General features: G+C 40.7%; 2 protein-coding genes across 2 annotated transcripts; both read right to left on the bottom strand.

Moving 5' to 3' along the window:
• Window positions 1-1,725: 1,725 nt before the first annotated feature.
• Window positions 1,726-4,807, bottom strand: LOC110063583 (membrane progestin receptor gamma-A-like). Its single transcript, XM_020770577.2, has one exon. The coding sequence runs from the start codon at window positions 4,490-4,492 to the stop codon at window positions 3,377-3,379; it is 1,116 nt and encodes a 371-aa protein (XP_020626236.1). The 5' UTR covers window positions 4,493-4,807; the 3' UTR covers window positions 1,726-3,376.
• Window positions 4,808-9,988: 5,181 nt separating this feature from the next.
• Window positions 9,989-13,089, bottom strand: LOC110063767 (uncharacterized). The gene is made up of 2 exons (XM_020770762.2): window positions 12,114-13,089; window positions 9,989-11,006 (listed from the first exon to the last, which is right to left on the bottom strand). The coding sequence occupies exons 1-2, from the start codon at window positions 12,415-12,417 to the stop codon at window positions 10,315-10,317; spliced, it is 996 nt and encodes a 331-aa protein (XP_020626421.1). The 5' UTR covers window positions 12,418-13,089; the 3' UTR covers window positions 9,989-10,314.
• Between the last annotated feature and the right edge of the window lie 2,266 nt (window positions 13,090-15,355).

Genomic DNA, 15,355 nt, shown 5'->3' with positions numbered 1-15,355 from the left:
TATTCTGTCGTTTCCATCAGCGTTTTCGGGCGCTTTAGTGTGGACGATCGATACGCGAAAACGAATCAAAAAGCATGTGTTTTCGAATGTGGACAGATGAATACAAATCGAAAACACTAGTGTGGTTGAAAATAGTTAGCTTCGTTTTCGTTGAAACGAAAACGGAGACATTAGAAGTGTGATCGGGGACTTAGTCGTAGATCATGAAAAGACGCCACACTTCATCGCCAACTTTCAATAGGAAACGTCTTCAATCACTCTCATACCTATTATTTTAACAGCTTCTACTTAAATCTGTCTGCTATTTGTAGGTAGAAGAAGGTTACGTATCCAATCAAGTTCGCACTTTCCGAGTTCGCACTGATACTTTTCAGTTTGAGAGGTCGACCAAGTCCGCGGCTCCTTATATACTCCCTGTTGATCTTGATGTAAACCTACGTTTAAGACAATTGTAGTTTACTGACTCAGACTTCAGTCTTATTACTACTACTAAACATAATCAGTAGGATAAAAGATCCCCAAAAGAGTTAATAGATTGCTCCACGAGTGAAATTCGAGTGTAAGTTGAGTGTACTGCTTACATCACTGATCAATCAGGACGATATTGAACTGTTTTCAGGATCGATAGCCGGAGTAAATGTAGACTTCAACTTGAAGTTCGTCCTTACATGAAAAACCTAATTTTCGCCGAAAAATTCAACGTACTAAGCATGCTAAGTGCAACAACATTAACAAGTCAAGTATACTTGGAGATTTAATTAACGTGCAGTTTCCGAAGGAAAAAAGATTTTTTTCGATAGAATACTTTCAAACCGGGACGTGATAAAGTAACCAACGTATTTGTGTCAACTAGCAACTCGTTCGTTCAACTAAACATCAGGAATATTTTCCTTGCCTTCTTATTAGTGGAATGAAATGACTACACAGTAGGAACCCTGCCTTACGGCCACCCACCGTTAATACGGTCACCTCGTTATTACGGCCACTTTATTCTGGCCCGAACAAAACTGCTCAGTCAGTCATTTTCCTATTTAAAGAACCCTTTTTAAACGGCCACCTCGTTAATACGGCCAGATTTTTGAGGCTCGTTGGTGACCGGATTAGGGGGTTGCCACTGTAATGTGGAGCGATCTGACTTTTTTTTTTCTTTTTTTCTTTCTTTTTTTTTGTTTTGGAACGATCTGACTATACTAAGCTATGGAACGTTCTGAACAAAGAATGATATGATCCGGCATAGCTGCAAGCACGGGCGCACCTAGGAAATCGGTCATTACAAAATTCTATTACCAGGGCCGTAGCTAGCAACAGGCAAACCGAGGCACTTGCCTCAGTCATTTTTTTTTTTCGTTTTTGTTGTTATAGTCATCAAAAACACCCTAAATTCCCAGGAAGAGAATTAAACCATGGACATTGCCCCAGTCACAACTCATTTCTTGGACACTGCCTCAGTCATAATTTGTTTCCGGTTACGGCTCTGATTACAATGGGGCTGTAGAACGAACCAGAGTTGGTCGAAAAGTCTTTAGGAATTCTGGCATCTTGCCACTAAGAAGTATATTTGATACCTGTAAGTCACTATAAGCTAGGGTTTATGTATTTTCTTGGCGTAAAACATGACATATATAAACATGAACCGGGGGTTCAGGTTCCGGGAAGTGACAAAAAAATTCCGTCATTCTTTTTGCTTCGTCTCCTGGCTATGCCAACAATAAATACTTCTGCATGCCGGATTACAAGACTTCGTTTATTCAATTTATAGAGCTTAATTTATTTTCTTCCACAACAAAGATGTACATTTGTTTTCCCAGTATTTCGTTATGCTACTCGACGACTTTTACAAAAAAAAAATAATTAGAAAGTTAAGGCCAATAAATATATTATAAAGTATTGTGAAATTAGCATAGTGTGTCAGTTAAAAGAACAAAACTGTCAAAATTGTACGGGTGAGGGTATTTTAACGAAATTCTGGGAAACAATACGTTAATTACTGAACGGAAAATAATTTCTTCTGCAGGTGAAATAAGGACCCCCTCCACGCCATGTCCGAAAAATTTGAAAACGCTGCTTTCTTTTTTCGGTTAGGCCTACCGTCCACATTAATCCGTCACGAAAACAAAGCTTTTCGAAAACGCTCTTCAAACCGGAGGAATTTGAAAACGCCGGCTTTGCGTTTAAGTGTGGACGGGAGACATTTTGCAACGATGCTTTTCGAAAACGATGACATAACGACAAACATGTGATTTCCCTGCCAGAGATTTCCTCGAGTACAACTCCGAAACAACCGGAGATTTTTGCGTTTTCAAGTTGATTTCTCCGGCGTTTTGTGAACGGAAAACTGATTAATTTGATGCGTTTTCAAAGTGACAACACCGTCTTTAAATGTCTCCGGCGTAGTGTGGACAGGGCTTAAAAGTTACCATAAAAGTATCAGGTTTATTGGTAAAATGCTAGCCGGCAATAACTAACGCTTGATCGTGTTTAAGCGATCCTTTCTTATTAGAAAGACGCCGGCGAATTTACCCGCGAAAACAGGCAAGAAACAGCTTCTTTCATAAAGAAAACTGTACAGTACATCGGAAATTGCCACCCCTTTCACTGAACCGCTTGTCTGAATTTGGTCTTATCCATTTAACAAATAGAATCCATGTTGCCATGCGTCTGTTCGATAATAGATCACAGATTACGTCAAATTGTGGTACTGAACAAAGAGCTGGCACGCGCACACGAGGCGATAGCCGATTGTGTCACTTATGTTCTTAACACACTTTGACGTCTTCTGTGATCTATTACTGAACAGACGCACGGCAACAAGGATACGATAAAGAAACAACAAAAAAAAGTGTCAATGACGTCATCTATGCGTCTGTCCCCCAATAGATCATAAGCAAGAACCAATCAAAATGCGAGATTAATTTGAGTTATTATTCTCAGACATGTTCTTTATACACCTGCAAAATAGACTCAGTTTTTCCTTTTTCATTAGTCGACCACATGGTGTATGTCTACCAATTTCTAACTTCAAATTCTAATTTTAAAACAGCATCAAATGTTCAAAATTTCCTATTTCCATAAATTTTACTAAACCTTTGAGAAAAACTATTTATCCCCAAATATACCCAAAAATCACCATAAAATTACAAAACAGCCCAAAACGTAGCTACGTAAAATGAGCAGAGAGATTTTTCACTGCTTGAAACGTGAACGAGATATTTGCATTCGAACCATAATACCCAGCAAAAATACGGCCTTTATGTTAACCTCCGCCTTAACATTTTAACGATGGGGGACTGCTTCTGTAAATAACGTCCCGGTTCACTTGGCAGCACCACTCGAACTCCTCATCAAAATTAGCTACGACCCAGAGTTCGAGACATAGTTACTTTTCTCGCAGATTCAACCGCTTTGCACACCACAATACCACCGCAATATTCCCCAAAACAACCAGTGCCGTTAGCAAAATGCTGTTTGCGAACGTCGCGCATGGGAGAGGCTCCATGACTGCTCTTCTCTGTATCATGTCCAGCTCAACGGCCGAGAACTCATCTGCTGCTCCGATGGCGCACAGAATGTGAAGAAAATGGTGGCTATGACCTAAGATGTCGAACACGCCAATCATGAGGCGCTCTGGGATGCGGCAGACGTACGCGAGCGTGCCCCCGGCGTAGAACAGGCAGTGGCGTGCGAAATAATGCACGGACGCATGACTGCTGCACGTTGATGCCTGGTCACATAACAACAGCATTGTCAGGTAAGGTGACGTGTTGAACAGCCAAGAACTGGTGTAAGTCCCTGCCTTTACCACTGCATCAAAGCGGTTTTTTTTCGAAAACGAGTAACAACACGCAAAAGTCGACGCGAAAGAAATGGCGGCTGAAATTCCCAGGAACAGAGAAGGGGCGTTGAAAATGAAGATGTCATTGTTCACAGGTCTGGAATAGAAATAAAACACTTGACCTGCCGTAAAGGTGTACACGCTTATGGCAGCATAGTCGAAGAAAAAGCAAATGTGACGTGCTTTTACTGACATACAGTTGAATAGATGTGCGCCCACACTCATGACCAACATAATGCAAATCCCGAACGCGAAGCAGAACAGCGGATACACGTGTGAGTCTTGCCAAGGGTTGTGTTTCGAGAACACTGATATGAAACGAAACACAAACACGACAAACGCCAAGATATGACTCCAAATGTTGATGGTCTCGTTGGTAGCTTGAAACAGACTCCTAAAACAATACCAGGTCGAGGAGTCGCATTTGCGGTAGCTTGAAATGATAAACGGTTCACGGAAAAACGAAGGAACCTGATCAAAGTTCACGAGCTCGATGGCATCTTTCTCTTTCCATGACTTGCGTGTCGTTGTTGTCTTCTTGAGGTTATTATTCTTGCAATCATTTTCGTTAACCAGAACCCCATTAGCTTCGCAAATTCCCCTGTCAAGTTCACAATTAGCCTCTTTGTGCGTTTCTTGTTTGGTCTGCCGTTTGCTCATTGTAGTAAACAATTCTCTGAATTGTCTGTGAAACGAGAACAACCTCCACTGACTGCTGTTTTGCTTTCTCAGTTGCAACTGCTCGGCTCACTTGTTCCAGCTCGATGACATAGTAAATATTCAAAGATCGTGTCACCAAAGACAATATATGCTAATTGTTCAATATTTCGAGGTTGAATTTTTATCAGTTTTGTCCCGGTGTTTTGTCAGTCTTCCATTCGAATAGTCTTTTAAAAGCATGTATTAAGCGGTAAAAATTTAAAAAAAATGTCAATCTAAAATACCAGTTCGCTCACGCAATGCACACGTGCGGCATGGCAGACAGCAGTTCTAGAATTGACCTTAGCCCTTGTTTGTGCTGCCCTCAAGGCAAAATGAGCTGATTATCATCTTATTAATGAAAATTGTCTACACAACGGATAAGCCGAGGTTGTTTTAAATACCAGACACGCTACACATTTTTAAGGTTTATTTTTTTGCTCGCCAAGCAGGAAAATACTGCACTACAAAAACCCTCCTGAGCTGAAATTATACAGTTGATTGACTCTTAGAACACTTTACATCAGGTTTTGGCGTTTCTTTGGCAGTGTTTTCCCGTTTTTGTTTGGTTACAGTGGTATAACATATTTTTCAGATCGGGGTATTCCCTGCGTAGCTACGAGCATAAAGAGAAGTTGGGAATGTTTTTAAGTTGTTTTCAGGGACTGGTCAAAAAGTATGGGGGAGGGGGGTTGGGCCGGAGCATTTGGAAATGTGGTAAATAAAAAACATATGGCTCACCCCCTCCTTTTGGCACAAAACTAATTAATTGACCCACTCCTAAATGAAGGTTGACAATTACATGACCCACCCCTTTATAGAACATAAAAATTCTTCAAAACCTGAAGCCAGCCGGCAAGAGAGCAGCAACCGAAACCACTGAAAACAAGAAGGATTCCAGCTTCAGTGAAGATGAAGAAAGCAACGAACGAGGAAGAAAGCAACGAGGAAGAGAGTGGGAAGGGAGAGAGCGTGGGTCATCAAAGTAGCAGTGATCAAGACAGCAGAGAAGGAAGCATTGATTAAGTCGAAGAGCAAGAGGAGCTCATGACGGTTGAGCAGGCAGAGTTTATGGAACAGTACAGAAGGGATTTTTGGGGCAATTTTAATAATTATGAAAAGTTCACGATGAGAAATACATAATAGCCAGTTACAGTTCTTGTTTATATACAATCCATGAAAAATTTAAGTTGCTTTTACTTGTAGTCTCGTAGAAGGAACAATATAGCTGTGAAATGCAAAAAGAGCATTGATTTCATATTGAATACAATTTATACTTTTTATATGTTAAAAAATACACAAAAGAGAGGCTTTTTATCATTTTAATTTCGGTTAGATGTATTTAATATGTACAAAAATAAATTACACATCCGGGTAACGCTGCAACGCTTTAAATGTGTGGCCAACTTTTGCAGCAGAATCAAGTTTTCCATTCTTAAAAACAGTACTTTTAAGTAATTGCCTATTCCTGTTTTAAAATAGGATGACCCACCCCCACGTGTCGCTGAAAATCGAACGACCAATCCCTTTCCGAGGGCTCAAAAACTGATGACCCACCCATTCCCTATTCCGGCCAACCCCCTTCCCCTGATACTTTTTGACCAGTCCCTTAACCGGGCTGATTTCAAGTTCCTCGGACGTTGCAATATGATAGAATTTGTTAATGAACTTGACAATTTATAATAATTAATATCAGCGTCTTACTGACTGATAACGGTTTCATTTTAGAAAGGAAACTGCATATATCAACTCGGCTGCTATGAATGCAAGATCGGAGCTGTAGCTGCTTCCAACATTAGATGACAAAGTTGTCCATGCCACTGACAAACGGTGAGTTTTTAATTTTAAATGAAAACTCGATGATGTCTATAAAATTTCAAGTCTACCAGAGAGTTCTCTCTCACATGCTTTGTTGCCATGTTGAAAAGCGCGAGGTCTTAGACTGGCCCCAGTTGTTCTAAAGGGGGATAACGCTATCCACAGAATAAATCGCTATCCAGTGGTGGATGAGAGTTACCAAAACAAACCACGCTATCCGCTGGATTTATCCAGTGGATAGCGTTATCCATCTTTCGAATAACCCGGCCTGGGCCGGAGCATCTCCGGTTTCTATAGGATCCGGCCCCTATAGTATTAACGACTAGAAGGATTTATATTCCCCCTCCCCGGGTAGAATGTTAGTCCATCGCAGGGATAACCCCAACATTAAATTCAGCGGTACCCATTTATACACCTGGGTGCAGAGAGGCAATGCGGGAGTAAAGTAACTTGTCCAGGACCTCTTTTAGCTTTCACTACACAACACTGAACATATATATATACTACCAACAGGTACCGGGGGGGAAGGGGGTGGGTGGAAAGTAAATATGAAGCAATGAACGGCAGACTGAATCCCTGTCTAAAACATTACAACCTCATCTTTGGAGGAAACTCACTACAGCTCACATGATGACTACTTACAGACAAAAGGTAAGACTGCTCTTCGTGTTTGGTGCCCTCGATGGATAGTCTTGTCTGGATTGCACACAAACCGGTCAGTTTTATTTGCACAGTTACGTTAAAAAAATCTTTAATCTAATCAAAAACTGGCGTGTTCTCTCGTACAACTACGTCGTTACAGCATTAAGTAAACAGTATTGTCTATTATCACTTTGTTTTCCTGTTTAAGATATTCACCTCATCTGTGTCTTGCATAACTTACGTCGTTTTACAAAAGCTGACTGACATGGAGCGGAACAGTAAAGCTAAGTTTGTCATGAAACCTCAACCCAGCTCCATTTCAGTCCAAAACGTTGCAGCCTTCCACCCTTCGTAACTGGCCGTAATCGGATCTATTACCGACTAGCAATATATTGGCCTTTCTGTCTCTTTACACATAGCTAATAATTCTGACAGAATTGTCTCCATGTTTGATTTGGACATCAAAAACAAACTAAGCTTTCTGTTCGATCAAACATTCTTTTGTGCTCTTGGTTACCGCTTGTGACATGTTTTCAGTTCAGTTTAGCATTCTACATCGAAGCCTTCGACTCCACAATCCTCCATTCCTCGGAGTTTTGATGACGGTTTAAATCGCACCAATGATATGAAGACATTTCAGTAACTACAGGGCTACACTAGGTATCTGTGGGCATACCATCTAAAGACTGAAAGGAACAGATCGAGTTGGCGACTCCTGAATCTTGACGACGTCTAAACGTTTGCTGGAGGTTAAGGCAAAAGGTTTTCAGTTTTTCCCCTTATGGAGAATAGTGATTGCGCATTTAATCCGTCGAAACCTCGCCACGAGGGAGGAAACTCGGATAACGACAAAGGTAACTCTAAGGATCGCGCGAGAACTGTTGAAATGCTTCGTAAACTTGAAAAGCTGGAAGAAAAAGCATCGAACAACAACACGCTGGTAGCTGCAGATTTACCGATAAGGAAAAGCGCATCTTTCCAGAACATCACCGAAATATCAGAGGATTGCCCAGTTGATCTAGGAAGAAGAGGTTCAGACCCACGCTCCATGCCAAGCGCACCCAGGGGACAGAAGGGAGCTACCGGGGGAAGACGGCAGAAGCCCTGGGAACTACGCAGGTCTTCGACTCCCATTCCTGGAGCTCTGGACGTGAGCTCAATTCTTCGTAAGGCTCGAGGGAGGTTTTCTCCCGTGGTTGGGCATACGATTGTTAAAGAAAAAGAAGAATCGGATGAGTGATTTATACACGCTGCAGATGTAGAATGGAGAAGAATTTTGTTTATTTAGGTTATCATTTTTGTGTAATTTGCATGGTTAGAAGTACAAATAATCTCCATGGCCAGAAGTTGAGAGCGGTTTATCATTGCAATCAGGAGCCATGTTGCAGCCATTATTTCTAGTCGGTAACAATTAAAATACATTTTATTTCCTTATATTATCAGGTTGCCTGCCAGTAAAGGCAATATTTGACTGGTTTGGTATGCTGTATTGAAGTTGCTTTGAGCTACGCTGAACCAGCTGAACTGAACGTAAATGCGAGGATTTAATCTGATGAACAACGTTGTCCCTAGAATAATAACATATTGCGTGGATTTAACAATTAACTAAGGACCCATTCACACTACGCTGGAGGAATTTGAAAACGGAGGTTTCACTCTGAAAACCCATTAAATGCTTTCCATCCACACTGAGTCGGAGGAATTTGAAAACGCAACAATCACCAGTCATTTTGTGTTTGGGGAAAATTCGAGAAGGCAAATCACATGATTATCGCGACGTTACGTTTTCGAAAGGCTCCGTTTTCAAAAAATTTTCCGTCCAAACGAAAACGAAAAGCCGGCGTTTTCAAATTCTGCAGGTTTGAAAAGCGTGTTCAAAAAGCTCCGTTTTCGTGCGTATTAGTGTGGACGGTAGGCCTAACCGTAGAAATAAAGCTGCGTTTTCAGATTTCTCCGGCGAAGTGCGGACGGTGCCTGAACCTTGCCCCAGCAGAATTTTTAAAAGCCAAGTTGTTAACGTTTTGACACATATTGCGATAACAGGATTAAATCTCCGTCATAAGATTCCTGGTCTCAATGCGTGTGATTCCATCGTCATCTGGAATGATCAGAACACCCCTGACCCAACCTTCTTCCCGGGGTCTTCTTTACTTTTCAAGATGACGAGCCGTCATTTTGAAAATCCTCGAGGAGAAGGCCCTGGGGACGAGGTTGCACATGATGTTGACCAGGCTCATTCCCAGGGCTCTCCCTAGAGACGAAAAGAAGAGAGACTCTGGGAACAAGGTTGGGCGTATCACTTTTGGACGCCCACTGAGCCGGAGACGCCGTGTCTTGTCTCTCGGCGTATTATCCTACCAGCGGGCTAGCGTTTGGGATCACACAAACGTTTGAGGAAGCTACTGTAACCTCAGCCGACGTGCGAAGCGAGAAACTGTGAAACCTTTCCGGTCTTATACGGGCTCATTCCCTCTCGCCACCTCGCCACGTGAGCCCGCTCGCAGGCTTTCCTCATATCGCCAACCATGTGAGCATGCGCGCGATTTGCGCGCATATATGTCATGCACTATCCTCGACCAGAGTGTTGGTTACTTGCAGTTTTACTCTCTCTCCCCTCCCATCTACCCCGGCCTAGTAGTTATTGGTAACTTTTACAACTACTTTTGCATGGGGCTAATTTTTTTGTCACCAAAATCGTCATGTACCACTCAGTTTCATATAACGCACTCTGTGTGTTGAAAACACTGACAATTACGACTCCAAGACTGCTCGACTCCAATGGACCACTCTAATGTGAATATTCATTCAGCAGCCTTGCGCGCCGAGGTACATTTGGTTATTTTCGTATTTGACACAGACACTGGCATGTTAAAGTAATAGTCGCTATTGAGCAAGTACTCATTTGGTATTTGGATTATGAGCAATCCGGTAGCACAAATGCCGAGCGTTTGCAGTGTATATATAAAGCTGAAACAAGAACAATCAGCCAAAAGGATATGGGATAAGAGTTTGACTCGCGCCTTTTTAGACGACAAATCATTATATATCATAATCAGAAACAAAGCTACAACTGGCTCTTGGCGGGTTGTTTATCTTATATCATGCAACAACGACCAAGCAATTAAATAAAGCGACAAATAATCTTGGGATAAGAAAAAGGTGCCCACAAAAGAGCAAAGCAGAAGCAAAGATGTTTTTACGTCTTTGACGCAGTCAAGCCTTCACATACCTCAAAGACAATTTGAGAAGCTGTATCAAAATGGCCCCTAAATTGGATTTTCCTAAATTGAAACTCGAAAAACGTCTGTGATTTTACTCGATAACTAATCTTTTTCATCCTCAACGGACATACTGTATAAGTAGTATTCTACTTTATCTGTGACTTTGCACTGTAGGTTGCTATCATCAGCTTGGTTTAAGGGATTACCAGATTGATCCATTATGGGACTCACGTTAAACAACTCTCGCACACACTCGTTTGGTGTTTTACGCGTGCGCACTGGTTGCACCAACATTGGACTGTGTGTGTGATCAATCCGCGGCAATCTGTCCGATTGTTCAGCGGGTTTTACTGTTGAGCATGCGTCAGTGGAAGGAGACTTGGAGAGCGGTGAAAGAGTCAAAGGAAGTGAAAACTTGGCGAGTGGCTCATCTGAATCGGCTTTCATAACTGGACACGATTTCACCCGTGATATACCTCCCTGGGATTGATTTAGGGTGTGGCAGTTTCCTGACGCGAAATGTCTCCGTGGGATAATAGGGCTAACCAGAGCTTCCGCGGGAGAATCCGACAGAGCTCGTCCTCTGATGTTCAGGGGGCTTGACTTCTGATCTCCAGTGGGGAGTGGACTCGAGAAGTTACGCTGGATTCTGCGCACTCCTGACCGCAGTGATTGCTCATATATTGCGTTGTCATCCACACTCTTCTGAGGTATTAATCGAGAGAGGAATGGGGACAGTGGCCGAGGATCCACGCCTCTGACGTCTTTATTTGACCCAGACCTCCGCAGATCAGCTGAAAGTAAAATGTAGATGATATTTACTAGAGCAATTAAGTGCTTTATAAACCAAAAATATGTTTCAGACTTGCGTCACGTCCTCGTCTAATCCACGCTTAGGATTATAAGTATTACACAATGTCGCAGTAACTAAATCCTCTTTCCTGGAACGGAAATTTCACTTCAAACGTGGGGATTATTTGTATAACCGTTTTTACAACCAAACCTTACCCATCTTCTTTATAAATCATTCCTCAATTTTTCATCTCCTTGTTTCATTCAAATAAGGCAACTTTGACAAATGAGTTGGTTTAAGGCTTACAAAGACTTAACGAACGGAGAACAATAGTCTGGTTGAATAATTATGAAAAAAAAAAAAGATTGCAAGACTAGCGTAGAATCAACACTAGAATATGCTAGAAAGTCTGATGCTAAAGTAACGAATAAAGTTCAATTACCTCTCTCGGGTTTTCAGAAGCATAACAAACAAGGAACTTAATTATACACAAGAAATTATAATCAATTAAGGTCATTAGCGCAAAAGTGGTTTAAGCTCATTGAATAGGGTTCGTTTATCATCGAATACATAAATATTGTTAGGGTCATTCGGACGTTAAACGTATTTGGAAAACTTTTAAAGTCGTTCGAATTAGGTTTCAATCTGCAGCATAGAGCGGTTTTCAATTGAGTGTCGTAAAACCAAAACCAAACCAGTTAAAGCGGTTTCAGTTGAGTGTTGAAAGTAATCAGGCAATTACTTTGGTTTTGGTTTTGGTTTTGGTTTTACTACGATTTCAGATTGGTTGAGTAGTCTAATTGGTAAGTAATTGGTTTGGTTTTGGTTTTACGACACGCAGTTGAAAACCGCTCTAAACCAAAACCAAAACCAAAACCAAAACCAAGTAATTGCTTGATTACTTTCGACATTCAATTGAAAACTGCACTCTAAGACTATAAATTGTTGTAACTAAGGTAGAAAGTCTCGATGGATATGTTTCCATGAGCTCACTTTTCACGGTGTCGGCAACACGAATTTTATGCAAACATTGGTTGGCCTTTCAAAAGGGTTCAGGAAGCGCTTATTTCAGGACTAAATGCTAATAAAGACCAATAAAACATCTTACCTATAGCTGATAACTTCTCATGCTTAGAGACTTTTCCTTCCTTTGTGATTTTCCCCTCAAAAACTGTTGGAAGAGCGAGATGTTCAATGCTTCCGAATCCTGTTCGTTCGTTCTTTGTTTCGGATAAAGATGGTCTCGTCAGTACGTTTGCTGAATTAGTTTCAATCTCTTTCCGCGCATCGTTCGAGCGTTTTTTCTCGTCGCCAATTTGTACGTAGTTAGTAGAATTTAGCTCCATTGCAAGTTGAGTTCTGAAAGAACTGTTGCAGTGAAGGCCGCTGTAGCTTATCAAGGAGGAATGCATGAAGGTTCAGTAATCCGAACTAGCATTGAAAACTTCAACAAACTTGGCATTTGTTTGGTTTTGTGTATTGGCGTGACTGATCCGGTAAAAAAATCCACTCTTGTAAAAAGTTCCACTTGACATTAACTTTGCCAAAGTGAAGCTCGCATTTTCTTGAAAAGTTTGCGAAATGCAGTCCAGTTTTAGTTATCATGAGGTCTGTAGCTAGACAAGCTCTTTCAACATCACGGCCATTTTTGCATTAACTTCAAAGTAAACCAAGGAATTAGTCTTTCTTTGTTCCAGTTCACAGAAGAGCTGTTCTTTTCAACTTAGCAGCTATTCAAACTCTCAAAAGGCGACCTTCCGGCCAATGACAAGGGTATTTGGAAGGCGAGAGGATAAAGTCAAACAAAGAATCTGACGAGCAGTTTTGTCTGTCTATCAGTGACGTCTTGAAAGCAAAAACGCAAAACTTGGCTGGCGTGAAGCAGAGACGGCAAAGTAAATAGCAACTGACTCACGTACACGGCAAATAATTCACACCTTCACTGAGAAAAAAACAAAAATCTATCGATGATAAAAGAGTTAGGTAATTGCAGCTTTTGTCCAAAGTGCAATTCACTTTACAGTCAAAGACAAAGAATTGCACTTTATGATTCAGTGCCATTCTCGACTACGGTGATTGTATACTTCTTCAAACATTGCGTGTGAACAAATCTGCATACAAAACACGCCGAAAGAGAGAAGTAACAATAATTACCGTACTGTAATACGATTTGTAAAGGCTTAAGTGGTCAACAGAATACCGTTTTTTCATTGGTTGAAACAAAATTGCCTCAGCTCTTACGTAGAAATGCAGGGCTTGGAAATGTGCGGTTAATAATGTTACGGAACTTTATTTGAACAATTTGACAGACACTATGAAAAACTAAGTCGCTTTTATCCAAAGACAGAGTTTCATTTAAAACTGTGATGACAAATTTTTCAGATTCTTATAAAAGAATTAAGGAGAAAGATGATTAAGTTTACGAACTGATGACTTAAACAAAAGCTTCCCAGTTGAGCTTGTTAAAAATTCCTCTTCACAAATACAAGCATTATAATGTACAGCCAACTCCTTGACATGCAGAGTAACATCAAATAAGATAAAAGCTATAAAATGCTATTAAATAATTTTAAGTTATTCTTGTCACGTCGCGTAATCTCAATTTTTCAAAGAATTAGTACCCAGTTTCCCGTGGCATGGGATCGAGGCGCAGTGACAAGATCGCGTGGTTTAGGTCCACACTTCGCCGAAGAAATTTGAAAACGCAGCTTTATTTCTACGGTTAGGCCTACCGTCCACGCTAATCCGTTGCGAAAACGAAGCATTTTGAAAACGCTCTTCAAACCGGAGGAATTTTGAAAACGCCGGCTTTGCGTTTTGGTGTGGACGGAAAACATTTTGAAAACGGAGTTTTTCGAAAACAATGACGTCAGAATACTATAATCATGTGATTTCCCTGACCAAGTTTCCTCAAACACAAATCCAAAATGACCGCTGGTTGTTGCGTTTTCAAATTCCTCAGGCGTAGTATGGCGGAAAACATTTGATGCGTTTTCAGAGTGAAACCTCCGTTTTCAAATTTCTCCGGCGTGTGTGGACAGAGCCTTAGGAGTGTTCGCAAGACCAGAGGATTCTTCAGGCGCGGTTTAAATTAATGCTTTGGGTTTAAACAATAAAATACATTACAAGTTTTTTATGCAATGCATTTAGCTTTTTAGGTGTGACATCACGTGATAAAATGAGAAATTAAGTAGTTGAAAACGGTAGTACTTGGATAAAAGCCCGATATTTGCTTTTGTTATAACTATACTCAGAAAACAGCTTAGCAGAATACTTTCGCACGTGCAGGAAAACGGGGGTTGTCATAAAACACATTAAATTCTAAAAAATGCTTCGTCATAGTCATTAACAACCAGCAATAATAAAAGAGCAAGGCTATGCTCTTTTCTTTTCTTTTGAGTTGTACAACAGTTCTGGTAACTCTAAAATGTTTATAAAAATATTGAACTTAGCGTTTGTCTGCAGCTGGCTACAATCTTCGGAGAGATTAAAATGAATGATAAAGAATGGTGAACAATGTAAAAATCCAAGAGGCATGCATAAATTAAGTGTGATATAAGGCCTGGAGCCAAAGATTTTAACCTCAATTTTTGTATCTTTGTTATCGTTTACTAAGCCATTAATCAGGTTAGAAACACTTTGAAGTCCTAGCACACCGGGCAAAGATCTTTAATATGGGCAATATTTCCCAAGTTCCGTCCTGACAAATAGCCAGTATGAATATTGTTAAGCATTTAGAACACTGATTCTTGCTCATAACTTAAAAGACTTCCAAACCTCTCGCGTATTTTGTTCCTGAAGAGGTCAAATTTTCGCGCGAGAAATGAAGAGAATTGTTTTGAAAAATGTCTGTTAAGTCTTATTGCTTGCATTAATTTAATATACCGATTTCTGAACAGAAAAGAATGAAACCTCCTACAGCAATTTCCTCTTTGTTTTGTACTCCGATAAAGATCAGAACACGCCATTCCGTTCACTCAAAGCTCGTGTGGAGCTGCAGGTTCCCTCTTTGCTGATTCAGGAACAAAATGCCTTACTTTTTACTTATTTTTATGAGAATATCAGAATACAGAAACTTGGTTTATTCCTCAATATTTAAAAGCGACGGCAGAAGTTAAGGCACCTACCAGCCGTGTCCTAAATAATGCATTTTTAATTCTGACCTTCACTGATCGCAGTTCGATATTTAATTGTTGCACCTCCTATAGTCCACTACAAAAGCTTTTGCGCAACCGGATAAAGGAAGAAAAGAATTCGCTTGGTCACTTTGGAATTGTGACGTAAACTATTAACGTTTTCAACTGATTAAAACACAACAGGTGAAAGCGAGTTTATTGTTTACAAGAAAAA

The sequence above is a fragment of the Orbicella faveolata genome, unplaced genomic scaffold, assembly GCF_042242905.1.
Source record: "Orbicella faveolata isolate gen_17 unplaced genomic scaffold, um_ofav_v1 contig_12, whole genome shotgun sequence".
NCBI classification, from domain to species: Eukaryota; Metazoa; Cnidaria; class Anthozoa; order Scleractinia; family Merulinidae; genus Orbicella; species Orbicella faveolata.
This window is presented reverse-complemented; position numbering and strand designations above follow the sequence as displayed.